This window comes from Oncorhynchus keta, chromosome 5 (assembly GCF_023373465.1).
Source record: "Oncorhynchus keta strain PuntledgeMale-10-30-2019 chromosome 5, Oket_V2, whole genome shotgun sequence".
In the NCBI taxonomy this organism is placed as follows: Eukaryota; Metazoa; Chordata; class Actinopteri; order Salmoniformes; family Salmonidae; genus Oncorhynchus; species Oncorhynchus keta.
The window spans coordinates 18,600,963-18,625,561 of NC_068425.1; the positions used below are offsets into that span (position 1 = coordinate 18,600,963).

At 42.3% G+C, this 24,599-nt stretch overlaps 1 protein-coding gene and 2 long non-coding RNA genes across 6 annotated transcripts; 1 reads left to right on the forward strand and 2 right to left on the reverse strand.

Annotated features, from left to right (window-relative positions):
* Nucleotides 1–8,673: 8,673 nt before the first annotated feature.
* LOC118384616 (ral guanine nucleotide dissociation stimulator-like 1) lies at nt 8,674–23,920 on the reverse strand. Of its 2 annotated transcripts, none has more exons than XM_035771296.2 (17): nt 23,579–23,920; nt 18,845–19,134; nt 18,149–18,193; nt 17,893–18,062; nt 17,628–17,785; nt 17,283–17,519; nt 17,018–17,121; nt 16,557–16,641; nt 15,602–15,673; nt 14,503–14,589; nt 14,312–14,344; nt 13,834–13,955; nt 13,338–13,427; nt 12,988–13,114; nt 12,261–12,521; nt 11,750–11,864; nt 8,674–11,504 (listed from the first exon to the last, which is right to left on the reverse strand). In XM_035771296.2, exons 1-17 carry the CDS (start codon nt 23,600–23,602, stop codon nt 11,365–11,367), a joined length of 2,160 nt encoding a protein of 719 aa, XP_035627189.2. In that variant the 5' UTR covers nt 23,603–23,920; the 3' UTR covers nt 8,674–11,364. The 2 variants fall into 2 exon arrangements, with proteins under 2 accessions (XP_035627189.2, XP_035627188.2); XM_035771295.2 differs by lacking the exon at nt 23,579–23,920 and adding an exon at nt 22,940–23,567.
* LOC127930038 (uncharacterized) lies at nt 19,163–20,299 on the reverse strand. Of its 2 annotated transcripts, none has more exons than XR_008136585.1 (3): nt 20,150–20,299; nt 19,407–19,700; nt 19,163–19,357 (listed from the first exon to the last, which is right to left on the reverse strand). It is a non-coding gene; the product is annotated as an uncharacterized LOC127930038 (long non-coding RNA). The 2 variants fall into 2 exon arrangements; XR_008136584.1 differs by having other exon boundaries at nt 19,164–19,357; nt 19,407–19,553.
* On the forward strand, nt 19,462–20,472 carry LOC127930037 (uncharacterized). 2 transcript variants are annotated; one of them, XR_008136583.1, is made up of 4 exons: nt 19,462–19,560; nt 19,765–19,911; nt 20,108–20,303; nt 20,353–20,472. It is a non-coding gene; the product is annotated as an uncharacterized LOC127930037 (long non-coding RNA). The 2 variants fall into 2 exon arrangements; XR_008136582.1 differs by lacking the exon at nt 19,462–19,560 and adding an exon at nt 19,591–19,707.
* Nucleotides 23,921–24,599: the final 679 nt, after the last annotated feature.

Below are 24,599 nucleotides of genomic sequence, written 5' to 3' on the forward strand. Positions count from 1 at the left end.
AAAGCTAACATTACATGGAATCCAATTACATTGTGAATACATGGCATTCAATTACATCAGGTTCAGCAGCTGGACGATTTTTGTTGTTGAGTGGATGGTCAGGGGGCTGGAACATAATGACAAATAATTTGTATTCTGCAAATTGACCGTAAACAGATATTATTTCACATAAACAATCATTTCAAACCTTGCTTACATTTGTATACGATCACAAACACTGAGTGTAGCCTACAATACATTAGGAACACCTTCCTAATATTAAGTTGCATCCCCCTTTGCTGTCAGAACAGCCTCAATTCGTTGGGCTATACAAGATGTCGAAAGCGTTTCACAGGCCCATGTTGACTCCAAAGTTGACTCCCATGTTGACTCCAAAGCTTTGTTTTCATTTAACAACCACCCGATTGGTTTGTTTGGTAGAAGACAAAAAGCCACATGCTACGGGGTGTGGGGTGATGTGTAATTTTGCTGGTCTAAATGATTTTGACCAGCAGGTGCCACTAGTGTTGATCAAAGCCTCAAGTAATGAACCTATTTTGGACACTATTGGTTGGAAATCCTCAATATGAATATATTATTATTATTTTTTACTGTTGCATTCACTTCTCCCCCCTGCTGCTCCCCCTATGGAGATTCCCAAACAGACTCTTCTCCTACCCCCACCACCCAAATCAAACTTTGTCACATGCGCCAAATACAACAAGTGTAGACTTTACCGCGAAATGCTTACTTACGAGCCCTTAACCAACAGTGCAGTTCAAGAAGACAACAAATATTTACCAAGTAGACTAAAATAAAATGTAATAATAAAAAGTAACACAATAAGAATAACAATAAGGAGGCTATATAAAGGGGTCACCAGTACAGAGTCAGTGTGCGTGATACAGGCTAGTTGAGGTAATCTGTACATGTAGGTGGGGTCGAAGTGATAGGTAACAAACGAACAGTGAGTAGCAGTAGTGTATGTCGTGGAAATTTCCTGTATTACCAAATCATGAGAGGGCAAACCACACACACAAGTCAGAGTTATCATAAAGTCCATCTTTAATTATATGAGCTTCATCACAACCCTGTGACTCTCAGATCAATTCGGTGTCATAAATGAATTCTCTGAGAGTCCTTACAAAACAGTCCTTAGTGTAATTTATAGCCAAGACACACCCATCAAAACTCACATGACGAATAACAGATCTTAGGAACATTATACAAATAACCTTTTACCAGAAAAAGGAGTATCCCATAATTTATAGCATTAGCTATAAATTATTGTTCAGTTTGGTCTCCTAAACCAAAGCTCTTATCTCGTTCTTGGTACCACTTAGACCCAGAACATTACCTCATCCAATGGAATATATATCAAATACACCCCCTCCTGGACAAGCTTACAGAGAGACATGACTGGCACACAGACATTGTGGAGCCACCTAACTGGTTCCCCATTAATCACACCATCCCTTCACATGGTTTAGGAATAGTTTACAGACACATTCACAGATAAGACTAACCCAACCTGTCCCCTCTCTGGGCCCAAGTATTTTTTTCCCACATATGCATGCTTATGAAAATTAATAAAACATCTTATTTATAAATGTTTCCTAAAGAATTCTGATTCTGCCACGACATGTAGGGGGGTCAATGTAAATTGTCTGGTGGCGATTATATTAATTGTTCAGCAGTCTTATGGCTTAGGGGTAGAAGCTGTTGGAGCCTTTTGGTCCTAGACTTGGCGCTCTGGTACCGCTTGCCTTGCAGGTAGCAGAGGGCTTTCCTCGGAAAACGCCTATTACAGTTGAAGTCGGAAGTTTACATACACCTTAGCCAAATACATTTAAACTCAGTTTTCACAATTCCTGACATTTAATCATAGTAAACATTTTGTGTCTTAGGTCAGTTAATTTTAAGAATGTGAAATGTCAGAATAATAGTTGAGAGTTATTTATTTAATCATCACATTCCCAGTGGGTCAGAAGATTACATACACTCAATTAGTATTTGGTAGCATTGCCTTTCAATTGTTTAACTTGGATCAAACATTTCGGGTAGCCTTCCACAAGCTTCCCACAATAAGTTGGGTGAATTTAGGCTCCTGACAGAGCTGGTGTAACTGAATCAGGTTTGTAGGCCTCCTTGCTCACACACGCAAGGAGGTCAGGGCTTTATGATGGCCACTTCAATACCTTGACTTTGTTGTCCTTAAGCCATTTTGCCACAACTTTGGAAGTATGCTTGGGGTCATTGTCCATTTGGAAGACCCATTTGCGACCAAGCTTTAACTTCCTGACTGATGTCTTGAGATGTTGCTTCATTATATCCAAATGAATTTCCTACCTCATGATACTATCTATTTTGTGAAGTGTACCAGTCCCTCCTGCAGCAAAGCACCCCCACAACATGATGCAGTCACTCCCGTGCTTCACGGTTGGGATGGTGTTCTTCGGCTTGCAAGCCTCCCCCTTTTTCCTCCAAACACAATGATGGTCATTATGGCCAACAGTTCTATTTTTGTTTAATCAGACCAGAGGACATTTGTCCAGAAAGTACGATCTTTGGCACCATGTGCAGTTGCAAACTGTAGTCTGGCTTTTTAATGGCCATTTTGGAGCAGGGATTTCTTCCTTGCTGAGCGGCCTTTCAGGTTATGTCGATATAGGACTAGTTTTACTGTGGATATAGATACTTTTGTACCTGTTTCCCCCAGAAACTCGGTCTCAACCTTTAAGTCTTTACTGAAGACTCATCTCTTCAGTGGGTCATATGATTGAGTGTAGTCTGGCCCAGAAGTGTGAAGGTGAACGGAAAGGCTCTTGGAGCAACGAACCGCCCTTGCTGTCTCTGCCTGGCCGGTTCCCCTCTTTCCACTGGGATTCTCTGCCTCTAACCCTATTGCAGGGGCTGAGTCACTGCCTTACTGGTGCTCTTCCATGCCGTCCCTAGGAGGGGTGCGTCACTTGAGTGGGTTGAGTCACTGATGTGATCTTCCTGTCTGGGTTGGCGTCTCCCCTTGGGTTGTGCCGTGGCGGAGATCTTTGTGGACTATACTCGGCCTTGTCTCAGGATAGTAAGTTGGTGGTTGAAGATATCCCTCTCGTGGTGTGGGGGCTGTGCTTTGGCAAAGTGGGTGGGGTTATATCCTTCCTGTTTGGCCCTGTCTGGGGGTATCATTGGATGGGGCCACAGTTTCTCCTGACCCCTCCTGTCTCAGCCTCCAGTATATATGCTGCAGTAGTTTGTGTCTGGGGGCTAGAGTCAGTTTGTTATATCTGGAGTACTTCTCCTGTCTTATCAGGTGTCCTGTGTGAATTTAAGTATGCTCTCTCTAATTCTCTCTTTTGGAGGACCTGAGCCCTAGGACCATGCCTCAGGACTACCTGGCATGATGACTCCTTGCTGTCCCCAGTCCACCTGGCCGTGCTGCTGCTCCAGTTTCAACTGTTCTGCCTGTGATTATTATTATTTCACCATGCTGGTCATTTATGAACATTTTAACATCTTGGCCATGTTCTATTATAATCTCCACTCGGCACAGCCAGAAGAGGACTTGCCACCCCTCATAGCCTGGTTCCTCTCTAGGTTTCTTCCTAGGTTTTGGCCTTTCTAGGGAGTTTTTCCTAGCCACCGCGCTTCTACACCTGCATTGCTTGCTGTTTGGGGTTTTAGGCTGGGTTTCTGTACAGCACTTTGAGATATCAGCTGATGTACGAAGGGCTATATAAATACATTTGATATATATATTGATATTAATTTCCACAAAGTTTGCTGCTTCAGTGTCTTTAGATATTTTTGTCAGATGTTACTATGGAATACTGAATTATAAGTGTCAAAGGCTTTTATTGACAATTACATGAAGTTGATGCAAATAGTCAATATTTGCAGTGTTGACCCTTCTTTTTCAAGACCTCTGCAATCCGCCCTGGCATGCTGTCAATTAACTTCTGGGCCACATCCTGACTGGATGGCAGCCCATTATTGCATAATCAATGCTTGGAGTATGGCAGAATTTGTGGGTTTTTGTTTGTCCACCCACCTCAATGGGATTAAGGTCTGGGGAGTTTCCTGGCCATGGACCCAAAATATTTATGTTTTGTTCCCCGAGCCACTCAGTTCTCACTTTTGCCTTATGGCAAGGTGCTCCATCATGCTGGAAAGGGCATTGTTTGTCACCAAACTGTTCCTGGATGGTTGGGAGAAGTTGCTCTCGGAGGATGTGTTGGTACCATTCTTTATTCATACCTGTGTTCTTAGGCAAAATTGTGAGTGAGCCCACTCCCTTGGCTGAGAAGCAACCCCACACATGAATGGTCTCAGGATGCTTTACTGTTGGCATGACACAGGACTGATGGTAGCGCTCACCTTTTCTTCTCCGGACAATATTTTTTCCGGATGCCCCAAACAATCGGAAAGGGGATTCATGAGAGTAAACGATTTTACCCCATACCTCAGCAGTCCAATCTCTGTACCTTTTGCGGAATATCAGTCTGTCCCTGATGTTTTCCTTGAGAGAAGTGGCTTATTTGCTGCCCTTCTTGACCCCAGGCCATCCTCCAAAAGTCTTCACCTCACTGTGCATGCAGATGCACTCACACCTGCCTGCTGCCATTCCTGAGCAAGCTCTGTACTGGTGGTGCCCCGATCCCGCAGCTGAATCAACTTTAGGAGACAGTCCTGACGCTTGCTGGACTTTGTTGGGCACTCTGAAGCATTCTTCACAACAATTGAACCACTCTCCTTGAATTTCTTGATGATCCAATAAATTATTGATTTAGGTGCAATCTTACTGGCAGCAATATCCTTGCCTGTGAAGCCCTTTTTGTGCAAAGCAATGATGACGGCACATGTTTCCTTGCAGGTAACCATGATTGACAGAGGAAGAACAATGATTCCAAGCACAACCCTCCTTTTGACGCTTCCAGTCTGTTATTCAAACTCAATCAGCATGACAGAGTGATCTCCAGCCTTGTCCTCATCAACACTCACACCTGTGTTAACGAGAGAATCACTGACATGATGTCAGCTGGTCCTTTTGTGGCAGGGTTGAAATGCAGTGGAAATGTTTTGGGGATTCAGTTCATTTGCATGGCAAATGACTTTGGACTTTGCAATTCATCTGATCACTCTTCATAATAATATAATAATATATAATATAAGCCATTTAGCAGACGCTTTTATCCAAAGCGACTTACAGTCATGTGTGCATACATTCTACGTATGGGTGGTCCCGGGAATCGAACCCACTACCCTGGCGTTACAAGCGCCATGCTCTACCAACTGAGCTACAGAAGGACCACATAACATTCTGGAGTATATGCAAATTGCCATCATATAAACTGAGGCAGCAGACTTTGTGAAAATTAATATTTGTGTCATTCTCAAAACTTTTGGCCACGAATGTATACCTTCCTGGTGACTTCTCATCGGGATAGTAAAGAAGAACTCCCTAAGAGAATAATGGAGCAGAGATCCTATGTTTGCGATTCCCTTCTTTGCCACCCTCTTTTCCCAAGACTGCTTCCTAGTTCTGCTGCTATGACTGCATTTCATCAACAACGCTACTGCCATCCTAAATGATCCGTTATACAAAATAAGAAATGTCAACAGCTGGTAGTAAAGTGCCATGACAAACGAGACGTCCATTTCCTCTCCACTGTCCATACAGCAACCATGTTGGCCACAGGGAGGATGGACCACCTGACGGGAGAGAGAAACATCAAACCAGACAGAGAAACATCAAACCAGACTGTGTGCTTGACTATAACCTCTAAATGGGGCAGTGGATAAGGTGGACATGATAAACAGCTTTGTGGAATGCACTCAGAAAACAACCAAGTGGTATAAGATATTTTTCTATTTTTCCAGGGTAGCTTCAAAATACAATAAGCCAATACTTCTGACGCAACTAGCATTGTTTTACAGAGCTAATATAAGAATGTAACTAGCTACATAAGCATGATTGAATATAACACCATAAAGGTTATGACATGAGTAACGTTACCTCGCGTGTCCGCGGTTATAAGGAATATACACAAATATATATTTGCTCCATACACACAGTGAGCTACATTAGAAACGATATAACATGACACAGAAACTATTATAATGGAATAAGGCACTTACTTTGATAGAAACGCAGTCTGGATTTGAAGATGGGTGTCTGTAGTGACTCCTCTAGCACTGAGACGCTGTGCCACTTGGGAGTCATAAGGCCAGGGTAGCTTCAAAATACAACACATGCTAATACTTCTCTGACTCAATTAGCATTGTTTTCCAGAGCTAATAGAAGATTGTAGCTAGCTACCTAAGCATTGAGTATAACACCATAAAGGTTATGAAATGAGTAACGTTACATTGTGTGTCCATGGTTATAAGGAATATACACAAAAACATTATGCTACAGTAGAAACGACATAACACGACATGCAGAAAGTATTACAACGTAATATGGCACTTACTTTGATAGAATGCACACATTTCCAAAGTAATTATTTGTAACAGAAACAACTTCGATTGCGATGCAGGCAAACATACGGAAAATGTGAACACGTGTATGCAGGACAGGAGATGAGCAAATGTCTGCAGACTTGAACTGCACAAAAAATTGTGAAGTGTTTGGGGAATTCTGTCCGGGTCAGAAATGTCAACAAAAAGTCATTGGTCCGCAAAAGTAAAAATGACTACTTTTATGTGAATGAATGATTCGGAACACACCTCAATTCAAACTGTTATTAGAAAATAAAAAACTTGTTAGAAAATCGTTTAAAATTGAGCACGGATTAAATGTACTGTTACGTAACAAACACATTCTGGAATGGAGAGAACGTTCTAACATCATGTGCATAAAAAAACTCACGCTGGTGCGACCGTTTGAGATATTTGGAACTCACGCATGAAAGGGTTATTCCTGTATTGACGCTTTTGTTGTTTGTTGGTTTGTCTGAGTGCATAGCGGGATTTCTTATAAACGTCTGGATTAGTCTCCCACTCCTTGAAAGCGACAGCTCTAGCCTTTAGCTCGATGTGGATGTTGCCTGTAATCCATGGCTTCTGGTTGAGATATGTACGTACAGACACTGTGGGGACGACATCATCGATGCAATTATTGATGAAACAAATGACTGAGGTGGTGTATTCCTCAATGCCATTGGATGAATCGCAGAACATATCTCAGTCTGCGCTAGCAAAACAGTCCTGTAATGTAGCATCCGCGTTGTCTGACCACTTCCATATTGAGAGAGTCACTGGGACTTCCTGCTTTAGTTTTTGCTTGTAAGCAGGAATCAGGAGGATAGAATTATGGTCAGATGTGCTAAATGGAGGGCGGGGGAGAGCTTTGCATGCATCTCTGTGTGTGGAGTAAAGGTGGTCTAGGATTTTTTTCCCCCTTGTTGCACATGTGACATGCTGGTAAAAATTTGGTAAAACTGATTGAAGTTTGCCTGCATTAAAGTCCCCGGCAACTAGGAGAGCCGCTTCTGGGTGAGCATTTTCTTCTTTGCTTATGGCCTTATAGAGTTGGTTGAGAACGGTCATCGTGCCAGCTTCGCTTTGTGGTGGTAAATAGACGGCTCCGAATAATGCAGATGAGAACTCTCTTGGTAGATGGTGTGGTCTACAGCTTATCATAAAGTACTCTACCTCAAGCGAGCAATACCTTGAGACTTCTTTAATATTAGACATCGCGCACCAGCTGTTATTGACAAAAAGACACACACCCCCAACCCCGCTCTATATTGTCCGCATCTTCGTTTAGCCACGTCTCGGTGAAACATAAGATGTTACCGTGGTAGGATATTTATCCAGAGGTAATTTATCAGTGATACAGTTGTAAAAGGGTTTTATTTGTATTAATTATTATTATCCATATTTTGTCTCATTCACTTATTTTTTTACCTGCACTCTTGGATCCCGGGGATAACATTTTCATTGTTCCCTGCAATTACATCTGCTTCCTTGTACGTGTGACTAAACACAATCTAATCAAGAAGCTTTTGTTTCCCTATCACTATGAAAACCCCAGCAGTGTTGCAGTTTTTGACACACTCAACCAGTGCGCCTGGCACCTTTTTCATTTCACCTTTAGAACCTACCCTGTTCAAAGGCACTTCAATATTTTGTCTTGCCCATTCGCCATCTGAATGGCACACATACAGGATCTATGTCTCAATTGTTTCAAGGCTTAAAAATCTAATGTCTCAAAGCTTAAAATCCTTCTTTAACCCATCTCCTCCCCTGCATCTACAATAACAGGTGACATCAATAAGGAATCATAGCTTTCACCTGGATTCACCTGGTCAGTCTATGTAATGGAAAGAGCAGGTGTTCCTAATGTTTTGAACAATCAGGTATATCACTCTAATATGGGTGGGAGTACTTTAGAACACATTTGCCAAATTAAAATCACCTGGACCTGATTTGCTGGTGTTTGTAGTATTTTATGTCCAACAACTAAAACAAATAAAAGTGAATTATTTTTTTTGTTCAGAAAACTTGGGGGGCCAAATAAAATCACCCGTGGGCCAAATTCATGGCACCAGTTGGGGAACACTGAATTACATCATGAATATAAGTGCCAGTCTTACAGAATGGCATATGTCAGCCTATATATTCAGAGATATGGAAACCAATAATCTTAGAATGATAAAGGGAAATACAGTATAAGAAATGTTGACAAACACAGAGAAGGTGTAGAGAAACTTTATTTGGAGCACAGAGACAATGAAACTGGGCAGCCCAGTAAAAGTGCAGGCATTTCTGAGATGTCCTTTTGCTTGAATCAATCATTTTTTTTCATGTTTGCAGGATTTTCACATAGCATTGTACAAGTCATATATATTTAACACAACGCTATTCATCTCAAAGAGACAACTAAGCAACCTTAGGGTTCAAATGACCCATTTGCAAGCGCTGGATGAAAGGGTTACGTCAATGATCTGGCAGATGAAAGCACCTCGAGTTATTTATAGCGCCTAAGTGTTTGAATTTCTTTTCACCTTTTTTCAGAATGTTGCATAACCAACTTGGTTCAATCATAGTGGAAAGTTTTAATATATCAAACACTTATTTGCATGATAGTCCTTCTAAACATCTAAATTGAGCTACTGTAGTGTCGTACACTGATATTTTTAAAAACTATTTTGGAAATGCCTATCAATCGGTGATTCATCTGCAAGTTTTAAACAGTCAAGAAACCTGGCATGGTTTAGAATAAAAACTCAACAAAAATACAAATGCAACATGTAAAGTCTTGGTCCCATGATTTCATGAGCTAAAATAAAAGATCACAGAAATGTTTCCATATGCACAAAAAGCTTATTTCACTCAAATGTTGTGCACAAATTTGTTTACATCCCGGTTAGTGAGCATTTTTTCCTTTGCTAAAATAATCCATCCACCTGACAGGTGTGGCATATCAAGGAGCTGATTAAAACAGCTTGATCATTACACAGGTACAGCTTGTGCTGCTGACAATAAAAGGCCAGTCTAAAATGTGCAGTTGTCACACAACACAATGCCACAGATGTTTTGAAGGAATGGGCAATTTGCATGCTGACTGCAGGAATGTCCACCAGAGCTGTTGCGCGAGAACTGCATGTTCATTTCTGTACCATAAGCCGTTGTTTTAGAGAATTTGACATTACGGCCAACCGGCATCAGAACCGCAGACCACGTGTAACTATGCCAGTCCAGGACCTACACATCCAGCTTCTTCATCTGTGGGATCGTCTGATACCAGCCACCCGGACAGCTGATGAAACTGAGGAGTATTTCGGTCTGTAATAAAAAACCTTTTGTGGGAAAAAAAATCATTCTGATTGGCTGGGCCTTGCTCCCCAGTGTGTGTGCCACTCTCCCAAGTGGGTGGTCCTATGCCCTCCCAGGCCCACCGATGTCTGCGCCCCTGCCCAGTCATGTGAAATCCATAGATTAGGGCCTAATGAATTTATTTAATTTGACTGATTTCCTTACGTGAACTTTAACTCAGTAAATGTATTTGAAATTGTTGCGCTTATATTTTCGTTCAGTATACTTTACATTCAATTGACAAGTGCACACAGCCTTGCCTGATGACTCAAACTGAATTCTTCCGCTGCTCTATCGTTGGTAACAGACTTCAGTCTGAGAGTGCGATCATTGAAGTCGTTTGTGGCGACGTCATAATGAGGGGTGTTGTACAAAACAAGGCATCAGCGGTTGATCATATCTAACCCATCAGCATATCAAAGCCAATGACTAATTTTCAAAATGCCCATTTACCCACGTGTTCTGGCTCAACCCATTGGTTTCTGGAACCAATCAGACGGTCTAGATTGGATTTTCATTCTAGAAATCATCAGGGAGGTAATCAGATCCAAACTCATTGCGGAGGAGAAATTAACGTCCGTTGGCGTGGCATTTGGCCGGAACAAGTAGTTTGGGTAGCTAGGCAACACAGCCATGGAGGCCCACCTAATCATCAAGAGCATTATAGGAGACAAATAGAAAACAATGGAAAAAAAAAAAAATCTAAGTATTAACACTGAAATGCAACACAGAATCATTTAACACACACATTATCACCATCATTAAAACTTTGACAGTCTGAGTCCATAAATGTTTGTCAGTGTCCCCTCTACAGCAGCTGACTGTAGCGTATGTGGAATGCTATCCAGCCAGTCAGGGCAGTCCCTCCTTTCACACGCACAGCCCCAATCAGTATCGCCATGACGGCGGGCTGATACCCTGGGGAACATAGTGATCCGGGTGAGAACATTTCCATCCACTGCTCAGGTGGCAGGCCGTCTCCTGTGACCTCATTCCCCTTTAAGGCTCATAGGGTGTCTCTCCCTGTTGGGAAACGTCAGTCATGTCTCTCATTAAAACAAATAGGTGACTGGTTTTGCTCAGAGGAGAAGAGACAAGAGGAAACAACTATTACGTGTCTGTATATTGGTGTGTGACTGAGGGAAAGAGTCACTGCTGATGCTGTTCCAATGTGACTATTTCCCACAAAGTAAAGCATCTCAGGGATGTCTAGTAGGAATGTTGAGTGTTGAATGGTGGAATTGATGTAGAGTTCGCTCCACCAATAAATAAAGGACATTCTGTTCAAAAATGTAGCCCCAAATCTGTTGTCTACAGACGTATATACACACACAACACGTGTATTTTACATGACGTGCCATCATACTATCATCTTCCACCTGTTCCTCTCATGGCACGCACTTGACAACAAACCAAGCAGTGGTCTGTCCATCATGGAACATTTAAACATGATTTTCGTCATAAAATAAAGTTATTAAAAACAAAAACTACAACCAGGTAAATGTCTGTAAAAAATCCTTTGAACTCAGTCCTAGTTTGCAGTTACTCATCATTGCCATAGAACGGTGTCTACTTTGAATAACGTCCAAGGCTGGAAGTAGCACACAGAGGTTTCCTTTGACCCAGTGGACACTGGTGCAGAACAAAGTCAAAGTTCGCTGACGTGCACATGGCGTAGAAGACGTTAGCTTTGTCCGGAATGAGCAACTCTGAAAAACAGAAGATGTGGCGGTTGGTATGAGAAAGGAGAATATTACATACAGTATATGTGTACACTATTAAAAAGTCAATCATTCCAGGACAATAATATCTTCAGTAATATTTCTACTATAGGTAGGTGTAGTTAATGCCAAACTATAACAACTCTTTGCTTGACCAACACTGATCTGCACAGTGATGTGGCATCTTTGAGTGGGCATTGTACTGTGTAAGAGCACTGATTGTTTTAGCTCACCTCTTTCCTGGGAGATCAACTGTGTGAGGGTGAAGTCTTGACAGGTCAGGTGCTCCAGGTTGTGTTTTTCCAGGGCCCTCTGGATCACCTGGGCAGTTTTGTCCTGACTAGTCAGCTGAGAAGGACAAGTCAAACAAGCAGTTAATATGCTGTAATGAGGTAGCGAAAGCTTTGGCTGCAAAACCTCCCTTCAACCAACCAGAGTATCTTAAATAACACCCCCCCCCCCGACTTCGCTGATAACTTCTTTGGGGAAAAATGTACATACTACGACTGTGATATGTGGTTGTCTCACCTAGCTATCTTAAGCTGAACGCAATAACGAAGTCGCTATGGATAAGAGCGTCTGCCAAATAACTAGAATGTCAATGTAACCAACACAGCAGTTCTTATCTTAGATGTCATCATAACCAAATGTACAGAGCTAGAGTACTACACACATGATCCCTTTTACATTTCCATAACAGGACCCCAAGATAATCCCTACCGCCAGATCCCAACCCAAGCTCACCAGGATGCTCTTGTACATGTTTCCGTTGCCAGCCTCCACACTGACCCTCACTATACAGGAGTCAGCCACCTGTCTGTTGTAGAGGGGGAGGGAGGTCATGGACACAGAGCGCTTGTGATGAGAGGCCAGCATGGGTTTAGGGTGGGCAGCCACTGGAGCAGAGAGGTCAGGCTGAGAACTGGAGGAACAACTGGAGGGAGTGGAGCCATCCAGGGAGGAGGGTAAGGCCTCCGCCACATTTTGACAGGAGCTGGACAGAGACTGGGACAAGGTAGAGAGACCGTACATGCATGAGTGCCTATGGAAATAATGAATTAGTCTTTCAGTTTGTCTGTCTGAGACATTGACCTCAGCACATTTGTGGACAACTGAAGTATTGAGCCATGCTTCACCAGTGAGGCATGTGCTAAGCAAACACCACTCCTGCTTGGCTTCGAGGACCGGGTCAAAAGACATTCCAGTTCTCAAGGACATCAGTTTCGATGAGATGTCAATGGGGATCACTGTTATGAATGGGAGGTTATAGAAAAAGACATATAATGGCAATTACTTTTGAATTGCTTCATGGTGTAACTACTGGTATTAGTAAAGTGTAACTAGAGGATGTTTTGTAGTGCAGTGTGTTCTATTAAAACATTTGAAACCGTTTTAACCAGGGTGTGCAATGACTGACAGAAAGAGAGAGACAGTCAGAGGCATTTCTAAAGGGGATCGGCGAGAACTGTACCAGCAGTCGGAGTGTGGAGGGAGGGGTGGAGAGATCCTCCATCTCAGAGCCACTGGACCCTGAAGACGACACACTGATCTCGTCTGCATGGGTTTTCCTGCTGGATCCCTCACTCACTTTCAGGAGTCTGCAAATACACACAGTTAGAACTTTCCACTAAATTAACAAATGTGGTCAACGTACACTAGTAAAACCTTAAATACTGCATTTTGTCATTGTTCTTTTACAGTTCTTGTTTATTTGCAACAATGTTACAATAGTTGTATATGTTAGAGATGGGGTGAATACTACTGTCTTGAGTAGACTTAACAAGATGGCAACTGCTATTAAGAGAAGTGTTCAGTACTCACGAGGACAGTTTCTTGCTGAGCAAACGGTGGCTCCAGGCGCTTGGGGAGCAGAGGTCTATTGGAAGCTCCAGGTTTCTGGATAGTTCATAGCTGTGGCAGAACACAGAAAACACTTATGAGCCCCAAAGTCAGGGTGGACTTGTCTAAATGTATACAGCCTTTTGTTTCAGCCCTGCACTAACACATCTGATTCTAAAAGCCTGAACACACTGCAGCCCTGTGTCAACCCCAGCTCTAGATGGGTTTTCTATTTATTTTCCTTAACAGGCAAAACCAGGGTAGGGATTATGGGAATTGTGTTTTACATGTCATTTGAGTAGTACATTTGGGTATACAGTATATTAGAAAGAGACAATTCAGGTTGTATAAAGGGTTTATTGGCTATAAGGGGCATAGTTTTAAGACTTTATTAGGCCTTATCAATCCTACAAAGCTCACCAGCTCTTTATCTCCTCACTGATCTACAATAAAAGCAGTGGGGGGGACAGGTTCTCACCTCTCCTGGTCAGTGAGCAGCTTCTGGCCCTGCAACCAGGCAGTGATCCTGGTGTGATGGGGCAGGTTGTACTGAGAGCAGGAGGCTTGGAGCTGCCGGATCTGAGAGAGAATCTCAAACTCCTGCAGAGAGAGGGAGATCATGAGCCCATGTCAGCTATGTGGTTGTTATGTAACGTGTCCTGAACTAGTAACACCTGACAACAATTTTAACAGTCATGGGGCTCCAGTAAAGGCTAGGAGATAGTAATTTAGAGCAGTAAGCAAACATCCTTAAGCATAAAGGTGTGCACTTTTCCCTTCGGCATGTGAAAGTACCACTAAAATGTGGTGGTGAGTGTACAACCAATTCAATGCATGTCATATAACAAGGGTGAAATATTTATTGGACATGTTCGTACTGCATCTTTTGTTTTCTTTACATAAAATCCTATTCCCAACAGGTTTAGAGATCGAAGACAAAAACAGCAACATCTTACCCTCCTCCTCTTTTCAAAGTTTATGAGGTCCCTCTGTCAAAAATAGCACAACATGCTATTATACCTGACAATATGGAATATTTATTATCAATAATAAACATTAAGATAGCAATCCGCTAAAGTCAATATATAGAGTTAACTTAAAGTAGCTGCCATAACTGAGACGTCTGTTTCAATGGCTGTTTGCTTACCTCCACAGTATCTGGTAGAGCAGTGTCCAGCATTGTGAGGATAGTCAGGTATGTGCCCAGGTAAGGAACAACCCCATTGGAGGTGCTCTGAGGAGACAACAGTACAGAGACAGCATGTCAGCAGAGGATTCTAGTAACACAGCTTTAGAGAATGTGCATATGATGCTAGAAAAGGTATTGGTCTATGATTACTGTCCTTTCATAGCCTAGTAATCTGTGGCCATTTGAAACATCAGTGGCTAAGGATAGGATGGCTTCCTCTTGCCACACATGACACTCTCGGTCTTTGAATAGATTTCTCCTAGATTTTTCCTCGTGGGTTAAAAGCTGATGGGGATAGGGGGTTACATGTGACTTCAAGAAGCAGAAACTGCCACCGCAAAATACTGAGTAGACAGTACTAGGATGCTTCCTCCCCTTTCCACCCCCCGTAATAGCTTATAATAAATGTATATGTATTTTTTTTACTTTCAGATACACAGAATTCTGCTATCATTTCTATTTTATACGCCCCTTTTTCGTGATATCCAATTGCGATCTTGTCTCATCGCTGCAACTCCCCAATGGGCTTGGGAGAGGCGAAGGTCGACTCACGCGTCCTCCAAAACATGACCCCCCCCACCCCAAGCCGCGCTTCTTAACGCCTGCTCAACCCGGAAGCCAGCTGTTCCAATGTGTCGGAGGAAACACCGTTCAACTGACGACCAGAGTCCGCTTGCAGTTGCCCGGCCCGCCACAAGGAGTCACTAGAGTGCGATGAGCCAAGTAAAGCCCCCCCCAGCCAAACCCTCCCCTAACCCGGACAATGCTGGGCCAATTGTGCACCGCCTTATGGGACTCCCGGTCAAGGCCGGGTGTGACACAGCCTGGGATCAAACCGCATGCTGTAGTGAAGCTGCAACACTGTGATGCAGTGCCTTAGACCACGTCGCCACTTGGGAGGCCTCTGTTATCATTTCTGTCCATTTAATGTTGCATGGAAAGAAGTGAAAGCTAAACTCAAACTTATTGACCCCCGCTATATATAGATAGATATATATCTCATGTCTACATATCATGTCTGCAATGTCTCTTAATCGCTCTCTGAAGCATTGCTTACCATCTGTCTGGCAATAGGACATCGCTTGGATATCTTGGGAGAAATGTTATCCATGGCTGTTTGGCTTCCATCCTGAAACGGGGTCAGATAGAAGCTAAATTCAGTCTGCATTTATGGCCTTCCATTGTCAACCTGTCCACTCATCTGCAATGACCTACAGCATATGCAAAGAGTCAGTCAAATATGTTCTAGGTCAGAACTTACTTTACCAGCTTATAGGGTCAACACCACATTGGTTGTTCTTAAAATAGACCCTCACACACACACATTATGTAAACAATATATTGAGCTTTTAAAATCCATGCAAACATGTGAACAAAAGCAGTTTTGTGCTAAGGAGCATTTTGATAAGAACATGTGTCAAAAGCACAAATCCTGTGAGGCTGTTAATGCAGACACAGGGAGCAACTGAAACTATTTTTCTGGAACAGTTCAATTGAACAAGGGGTGGACCAATACAGTACAATTAAATAAAGACGTGAGGCAAATGAAGGTGTTTCTCAAGGAACTGCTGGGTAAATTGTCATTAGTGTAGTGCTTGTTGACAATGATGCTAATATTAGCATGTTATTTGGAAATTCTGGACAATATGTAGAATTTTACTTTAGAGCCCGCTCACTGTAACCAGACCTAGCAAAGATTTGACGCAAACACCCAGAGCCGACAGAAAAATAGAACACCCTCTCTTTTGCTTTGGGACAATGGCTTACTATTAACACATTGTAAGGCAATTTCACTAAGCATTAACTTGACAGAAAGATGGGTTTTAATAAGTCGTAAAAGTAGAATATCAAGGTCCCTTAAGATGTAAGTAAAAGTCAACTGCTCTCAAAACAATAAAACACTCCATATTGTGTATTTCAACAGTGTCATATCGTCTGCATTACATTTGTGCAGAGACTCAAGTAAAGAAAAATGAATTCAAATCAATTTCCTTAAGGTACTTGATTCTTACCCCCACAATGATCTCTCTGTTGCTCAACACACAGTTCTCATCAGGGAAGGTTTCACAGAGGTTATCAAAGATGGCCACGCTGTCCCTGAAGAAAAACAAACCAATGAAATCAATCCAAAAATAACACTCAGACAAGACACCACTAGCAACTTCATTACAAAAGATATCCTTGAAGCTTCAAAAGGATTTAGAGTTGGTAAGGCATGACCTAAAATTATTGTTCAACTATTCTTGACTGACTCAATAAAAATTGCTTATTGCATAGTTATGGCATGAAGTACAAACTAAGGTTAGTTGAATAATGTAGGTCAATTACTAGTAAATCATTTCCTTACTAAGCCTTACATTCTCAGAGGATAAGGACACCCTTGTTATTTTCTTTTGCCATATTCAGTCAATGTTATTGGCCCTCTAGCTTCATGACTCAACTAACCCTTCCAGTATGACCCGACAGTCCGTACCTACACACAGCAGCCCACGTCTTCCTCAGCCTGTAGACAGCATTGGACTGAAGGGCAGATAGGATGGCCCTCAAAGAGGAGAAATTCTTCAGCTGCCGACACTCCTGTTTCAGAAAACAGTCACAAGTTAGAGACTGACTTAGAACTTACTACTTACAACTAAACGCACTGAGAACCAGGATGCAGGTTAACGTTGTGTAAGAAGGATGCACTTGGACTTGAAATTGTATCCCTCAAATGGTCCAAGTCCCTAGATGTGTCTGACCTGTCCTACTCTGATCCACTTCTCAATGACGCAGGCCCTCTGAGCTGGGCTGGAGGCCCTGAGGACAGAAGTGGGGCTGGAGGTGGGCCGGCAGAGCAGGGAGGTGATGACTCGGTTGGTGACTGCATTAAACTGGGCAATGGTGGCGCTAACGGTAGCAGACAGGTTCTCCTTCTTGTCTCTCTGGGACCACACACAGCCTAGACACTGGTAGGGAACCACCTTCCTAAACAGCCCCTGAGAGATGCACAGATAAGGAAGGTAAAATGGAAAAAGAGTGTTAGTGATCCCCTCCTGAGGACGCATATTAAGAGTCAGAAATTATCTGCCATGATTGACACTTACAGCGTCCAGTCGGGTGAGCTGTTCTGCGATGCCTGTGACTGAGAAGTCCATGATGTCACCCTGATCCAGTGGGCTGTCCCATTCTAGGCCTTCCTCCCCTGAGCTCTCGTCTTCCTGATTAACCTCAGCCTGGGCAGAATGGCCACCAGTATCCATTTCTATTAAAGGAGAGAGGAATGACAGAAGGGGTTCAACAATGGTATAAAAAATCAAAGGCAATTCACAGAAACGGTTAGGAAAAACAAGTAAATTGAGAATCCTGTACCTTCTCTCTGGAACTTATTAAGCAGAGTTTCAGAGCGCTGGGCCAGTGAACAGAAGGAGGACAGGCAGTGCAGGTGGTCCAACAGCAGCCTTAGGGAGGGGTGCTGAGGAGTATCCCGGAAGTCCTCACTGTACTCCTCCAACCAAGTCTGGATCAGGGGCAACAGACGCCTGAGGAGACAACGTGATGAAACAATGTCTTCCCTGTTTCAGAGTCAAGGAAATAAATGTGATCAAGGGAAAAGCAGCCAGCTCACCTCCTGTGACATTCACTGTTGTACACATCTGAAGCCTCATTGTCCCTGTGAGAACAATTAGGAAGAGTGTCAGACTCATCTCAACCGTGACTGGACCACTGTCCTGTTGGTCATATTTTTCTTCAGACTGTTTTTCTTTGGTCTGTCTCTATGCTCTGTTGTTATCCTGACACTGACCTCACTCCAAACTCAGTGAATAAATGTTGTTGTTGTAAAACCTGTAATGGCTAACTACCTGCTGGGTGCTTATTATCATTACATCAAAGATGCTGAGTTTTTTCTTTCTTGCTTCCCTCACAAAATGACTATCTGACGAAACTAAGTGACCTTACACAGCAAGAGGTGTTGTTCAAAAACAGCCACTCTCGACATACCCTCTCATCTGTGTCCAACATAACATTCTGAATCCAATTTGGCTAATCTTATTTGTTACTGTGGTCACTCGTAATATGTAAAAAAGAGAGAAGAGAGAGGGAGAGACATTTTTAGGTCATTTCACCAAACATTCATTTGATAGAAGATGGTAAAACTACACGGCCAAGGTGTTTTCAAACTACAGAGATCAAACAACTTGCTCACATCATTTTATACTGTCTAATTTTAACAGTGAAACAGCTTCTGCATTATGCTCTGAGACAATGGTCAGGTGAAACATGATAGTAGTTATGAGTGCTGTAACTTAATGACATGGCCCACCTCTGGAAGAGCAGCTCAATGAGTGCACTGGTAGTGGTGAACGTCTGGTAGGTGGACAGAAAGATCCGTCTGTAGTCAGGCTCCTGGCAGCAGGGGTCCAGGAGGTGGCTCACTAGCCGGTTCAGGGTGGCTGCCTTCAGCCTGCGCACCTTGCAGGTCCGGTACTGGACGAAGGCAACGCATGGCCGGGCCTCGGTGGGGCTGGCTGGTATCTGGACGGGCTCCCGACGCAGGGTGATTCCATACAACGCCCCCTCCTCAAACTCCTCACCCCACTCCTGCACTGGGTTCTGGGTGGAAAGGAGGAACTCACACAATGAGATGGGGAGACATGTAGACCACTGACAGGACAGATCCTAAAAACCATAATGACCAACTGTGAGACCAGATTGATGTTTATAGTCCATCACAGTAAGTCTATTCAGAGGCATGCCCGCCTTGTGAGAAAAATGTAGACACTTCACCTGGGAGGTCTGTGATACAGGGAGCGCTTTGGGTTTATCAGTTATTCAGCTGGGAGGTCTGTGATACAGGGAGCGCTTTGGGTTTATCAGTTATTCACCTGGGAGGTCTGTGATACAGGGAGCGCTTTGGGTTTATCAGTTATTCAGCTGGGAGGTCTGTGATACAGGGAGCGCTTTGGGTTTATCAGTTATTCAGCTGGGAGGTCTGTGATACAGGGAGCGCTTTGGGTTTATCAGTTATTCAGCTGGGAGGTCTGTGATACAGGGAGCGCTTTGGGTTTATCAGTTATTCACCTGGGAGGTCTGTGATACAGGGAGAGCTTTGGGTTTATCAGTTATTCAGCTGGGAGGTCTGTGATACAGGGAGCGCTTTGGGTTTATCAGTTATTCAGCTGGGAGGTCTGTGATACAGGGAGCGCTTTGGGTTCATCAGTTATTCAGCTATTCAGCTGGGAGGTCTGTGATACAGGGAGCGCTTTGGGTTTATCAGTTATTCAGCTGGGAGGTCTGTGATACAGGGAGCGCTTTGGGTTTATCAGTTATTCACCTGGGAGGTCTGTGATACAGGGAGCGCTTTGGGTTTATCAGTTATTCACCTGGGAGGTCTGTGATACAGGGAGAGCTTTGGGTTTATCAGTTATTCAGCTGGGAGGTCTGTGATACAGGGAGCGCTTTGGGTTTATCAGTTATTCAGCTGGGAGGTCTGTGATACAGGGAGCGCTTTGGGTTTATCAGTTATTCAGCTGGGAGGTCTGTGATACAGGGAGCGCTTTGGGTTTATCAGTTATTCAGCTGGGAGGTCTGTGATACAGGGAGCGCTTTGGGTTTATCAGTTATTCACCTGGGAGGTCTGTGATACAGGGAGCGCTTTGGGTTTATCAGTTATTCAGCTGGGAGGTCTGTGATACAGGGAGCGCTTTGGGTTTATCAGTTATTCAGCTGGGAGGTCTGTGATACAGGGAGCGCTTTGGGTTTATCAGTTATTCAGCTGGGAGGTCTGTGATACAGGGAGCACTTTGGGATTATCAGTTATTCAGCTGGGAGGTCTGTGATACAGGGAGCGCTTTGGGTTTATCAGTTATTCAGCAGACAGGTGAAAAGACAAACTCATGTTTACATCTGTACACACACTATCACAGATTTTTCTCAGTATATTCACACGTTGGTTTAGCAAAGATAGATTTGGATGAGATTTCTTTGCTTTAAAAAGGTTTAATTAAAATCTCTTAGAAACACTGTACTGTTTACATTAGAGAAAACACTGAGCAGAAATGGAAATATGAATTCAATCACTTTGACAGCATCCCTTTTTCCCACATACATGTTTGCTGATGGAAGAAGTGCTCAGCAAGTTACTTTTTGGACATGAATGGCAAAACATTCAGGAGATAGAGGTGCTCAAAGTTTCCCCATTTTGCATACCCCGCCATACCATCAGACATCCATGTCTTAAACATTGGAAAAGATACATGGTTAAACAGGATTGTCAAACTCATTTATCATTTCTTGAATACAAGTTATGATTATTTTTTAACCTTTAACGTAAATGATCATCCGCCCTGTATTTAAGAGCATGTTGTGTCTCAACTGATGGCGGGCACAACACAACCTCAGATTATGTCAAATAGTGTCAAAGCTACAACATGTGCCAATTTGAACAAATATATTATTTTATGTTTAAGGTTAAATATTTTCCTGTGATGAAGACATGGTTGTCTCATGGTATGGTATGCAAAATATGCCAACTTTAAGCACCTTTCTCTGTCATTCAGATCCAAAAAGTCACTTTCTGAGCACTTCTACAATGGGCAAATATGTATGGAAAGTGTTGTTCAAATCAAAAGGGGTGAATTCAAATTGAATTACAACATTTCATACAATAGTCTGCATATTTAGCAGGACAAGGAACATAACTAATGTATTCCAAAGAACAACATGAAAAAGGTACACAACTTGCCTATTGAGGACAAGAGCAATGTGGTACAAAGAGACGGCACCTGGGTCAAATAATTGAAACGACATGATCAAAGAAACTGTAAATAAATCAGCATAATCCCCTTTAAAATATGTAACCTATTAAATCTACAGTGGCAAGAAAAAGTACAAACCCTTTGGAATTACCTGGCTTACCTAAATTGGTTAACCATACTGTTTGTCTATTGTTGTGACCTGGATGAAGATCAGATCAAATGTTATGACCAATTTATGCAGAAATCCAGGTATCTCCAAATAGTTCACATACTTTGTCTTGCCACTGTATCCCTCCACCCACTCCCCCAACTCAGTCCTCCATACAAGTCTGTCGCTAGCCCCCAATCAACCTCTCTGTTCTAATACACGCCCCTCATATCTGTCCACCGCTTTCTGATATAATTTAGGCTTTCCCCCCTATGTCCCTGTCAAAACTAAACAGTCTGGTTTTAACATTGGCACTTATATTATCCATGTATGAGCAGAGCAATTCAGAGCATTTTAAGTCATATGCCATCTGACAGACATGCAGATGCGTATAGTGGGCAGGGCACTCAAGGCACATAATCATTACCCAGCTCCTAAATTACAGAGGGTTACTGAGGTTCAAGGCAGGCAGACGTGTGTCACAATCTAATTATACACACTTGATAAAAGACCAGGCCAAGAAAGAGACACTATTATCGGTGTCGTTATGGGACCAATATCACACCATTGTCCTTTATGGAATACTGCATTACATTATCTGTAGGCCTACATGAGGCCAAGGCACAGAGATCCTAATTCTATGGGCAAGGATACAATACAGTAACATCTTTATGTTAGTCTTAGGTGCACCAAACTAAATTCAAAACAGACAAGAATTGTCCAATATTGAGACTAAACATAATGATACAAATGATATCAGGATAGCTCTTGAAAACACTTTTTCCCATATGTGAACTACAATTGATGCTTTTTTAAATGTTAAGAAACATAAATCATAGCTTTCAAACCGGTTTTCGAAAAACACATTCCGATATGCACCTTATCTTTCATATCAGCGAGAACATTTTTCAAATAAGATAACTTACTGTAGTAGCTTTGCTCAAACTGTGTGCCCCCAGTGACGAACTACACTTCCTCCCCAGTTTGTCTTTTTTGAGAGAGAGATCAAATCTTGTAAAAAAAATTATTAACAAATCAATAAAGGAAATACATGTGGGAACACAAGTGTATATGTGTCTCACTGACAGATATTCATACACTAAATACAAGGATATACTGGACATCCATGCAAGATGCATGCATTGGCAATCTGTTGCAGTCTTATTCATTAGCTGCACATTAGCTTATTCATAGACGCCTTCTGGCCAGGGAAGTTTTGTTAAGAACCCAGACATTCGCTCTAAATGTTAACACGAAGGAAACATACGGACAAGTGGAGGCTGGTGGGAAGAGCTATAGGAGGACAGGCTCATTGTAATGGCTGAAATGGGACAGATTCGATCGTGTGGTTTCCATATGTTTGATCCAATTCAATGAATTCCATTCCAGCCTTTACAATGAGCCAGTCCTCTTATTGCTCCTCCGATAAGGACCGTTGTCTTCTCAGGTATATATTTCATATCAGCAAGAAATACGTTTTGTTGTTTTAAAAAAATATTATACTACTACCCACCTTTATGGGGTTAGGGTTCCCACACAAACATATGTCCATGTTACGGCGGACAGACAGAAGACAAAGTCTACTACCTATGCTAATTAACTGCTTCTCCAAAGACCTGTGTGTAAACCGAAGACCTGATGCCACAAAGTGCCGTCACTGAAAAATACTGTCTGCTGCAACTGTGTTAAAACCGGTTTAAACTGTGTAGTGAGTGTAGCCAATATTTTGCACTTGTAGAATGATTTTGGATGTGACATGAAAGAGGGTTTTATATTCTTAAAAAGATTACCGCAATTGTGAATCGATTCACGTTTAGATGGAGTATTTAGCTGCCATAACCAATTCACCTCGAAATAGAGCAGCCAAGGTCCTTAGATTATACGGAGTAACGTTAGGCTCATTTATAGCTACACATGACTATAACCCTCTGACAAGACAGCACTGTCTGATTTATGACCAACAGGTGTAAGAAGATATTAGGCTATTAACCGCATTTGACTCCGTTCAAAACAGTGCATAACCTATAATTCAAAAAGCCTACATTACATTATAGTTCTGAAAATACAGCAAAACTAATAAGATAGTTATAATTTCTAAATTAAACGCATGTCGTACAACTACAAAATTCTTATGCATATCATTGGGAATTACCATTGATATCTCCCATTTTCCCATCTCGTCAGTCACCGAAGAACGTTTATGGTGTGATAACTTCCATCTTGTTCAAACTAAGTGTTGAAGCTGAAAATACACATCCACTTCGAAGGAGTTGAAGTTTACGGCTGCATGGTGATATTAATAAATATTTTACGAAACGTATTTCTTTAAACTACATATTTAAAAAAAATATATATATATCATGTATTTTTTTTTTTTATCTGCGTACTATTCGTCACATTTTGCGGCCGCATACAAGTAACACGCTATCACTTGTCAAGCGCTTCCCATAGCTACCTAATGCCTCTATCGCTAAATTCTTCAAATCGAAGTTTGGCGTTCTTGCTTGAATCTCCCAGCTTTTATGCAGTGGGTGGCGGCTATGGGAAGAACAGGCTTTTCATTTGAGGGCGGTCTTGATGAAAGGGGTGTGCTTTCTGGTCTACTCTTCTGTAAGTATTTGCATATTTCCTACAAAAACTACATAGGGGATAATCATCTGATCGAAACTCGAGCTCATTGCTTCTGCAAGTTCATCTTCTGGTGAGTTTTTTGTGATGATAAAGAAAAAACCTAGATGCTGAAAGTAAAATCTGTTGTACGCTGTTGGCAGCTCCACAACCTATGCATTCTATGGTAAACAAGGGTGGCATAATGAGCACAATGATAATTAGGGGTGAGTGGGGTAAGTTGAGCCTCTCTTGTTTATAGGAACCATAGACAAAATTGATAATTTGACCAAATATTTAGGAATAGGTCATTTCATGGAGTCTGTGAAGAAAGAATCCACATGGAAAAATGGTAAGCAAGTTAGGTCCAAAAGATTTTCAGCAAGTCAAATGCATTTGTGTTAGAGGTTTCATAACGCTGGTATCGTAACCAAAGTAGATCGTTTTAAGAGAGTTCTGTACATCAGTTGGGGTCTCTATAAGCTTCAATATGAGGCCCTAAACCTAGCATGAAAGTGCATCGTTGTAGCTGTGTGGGCTAATATAGTTCAAATGCTTGCCTTGGG

Excerpts from the sequence above, each read along its gene's own strand:
- LOC118384616 (XM_035771295.2), bottom strand. The coding sequence starts at position 22,978 with ATGGACATATGTTTGTGTGGGAACCCTAACCCCATAAAG. Across the intron at positions 17,786-17,892 it reads TAATAAGTTCCAGAGAGAAG|AAATGGATACTGGTGGCCAT; the intron begins GTACAGGATTCT and ends CTCCTTTAATAG. Across the intron at positions 11,505-11,749 it reads GTTGATCTCCCAGGAAAGAG|AGTTGCTCATTCCGGACAAA; the intron begins GTGAGCTAAAAC and ends TCTGTTTTTCAG.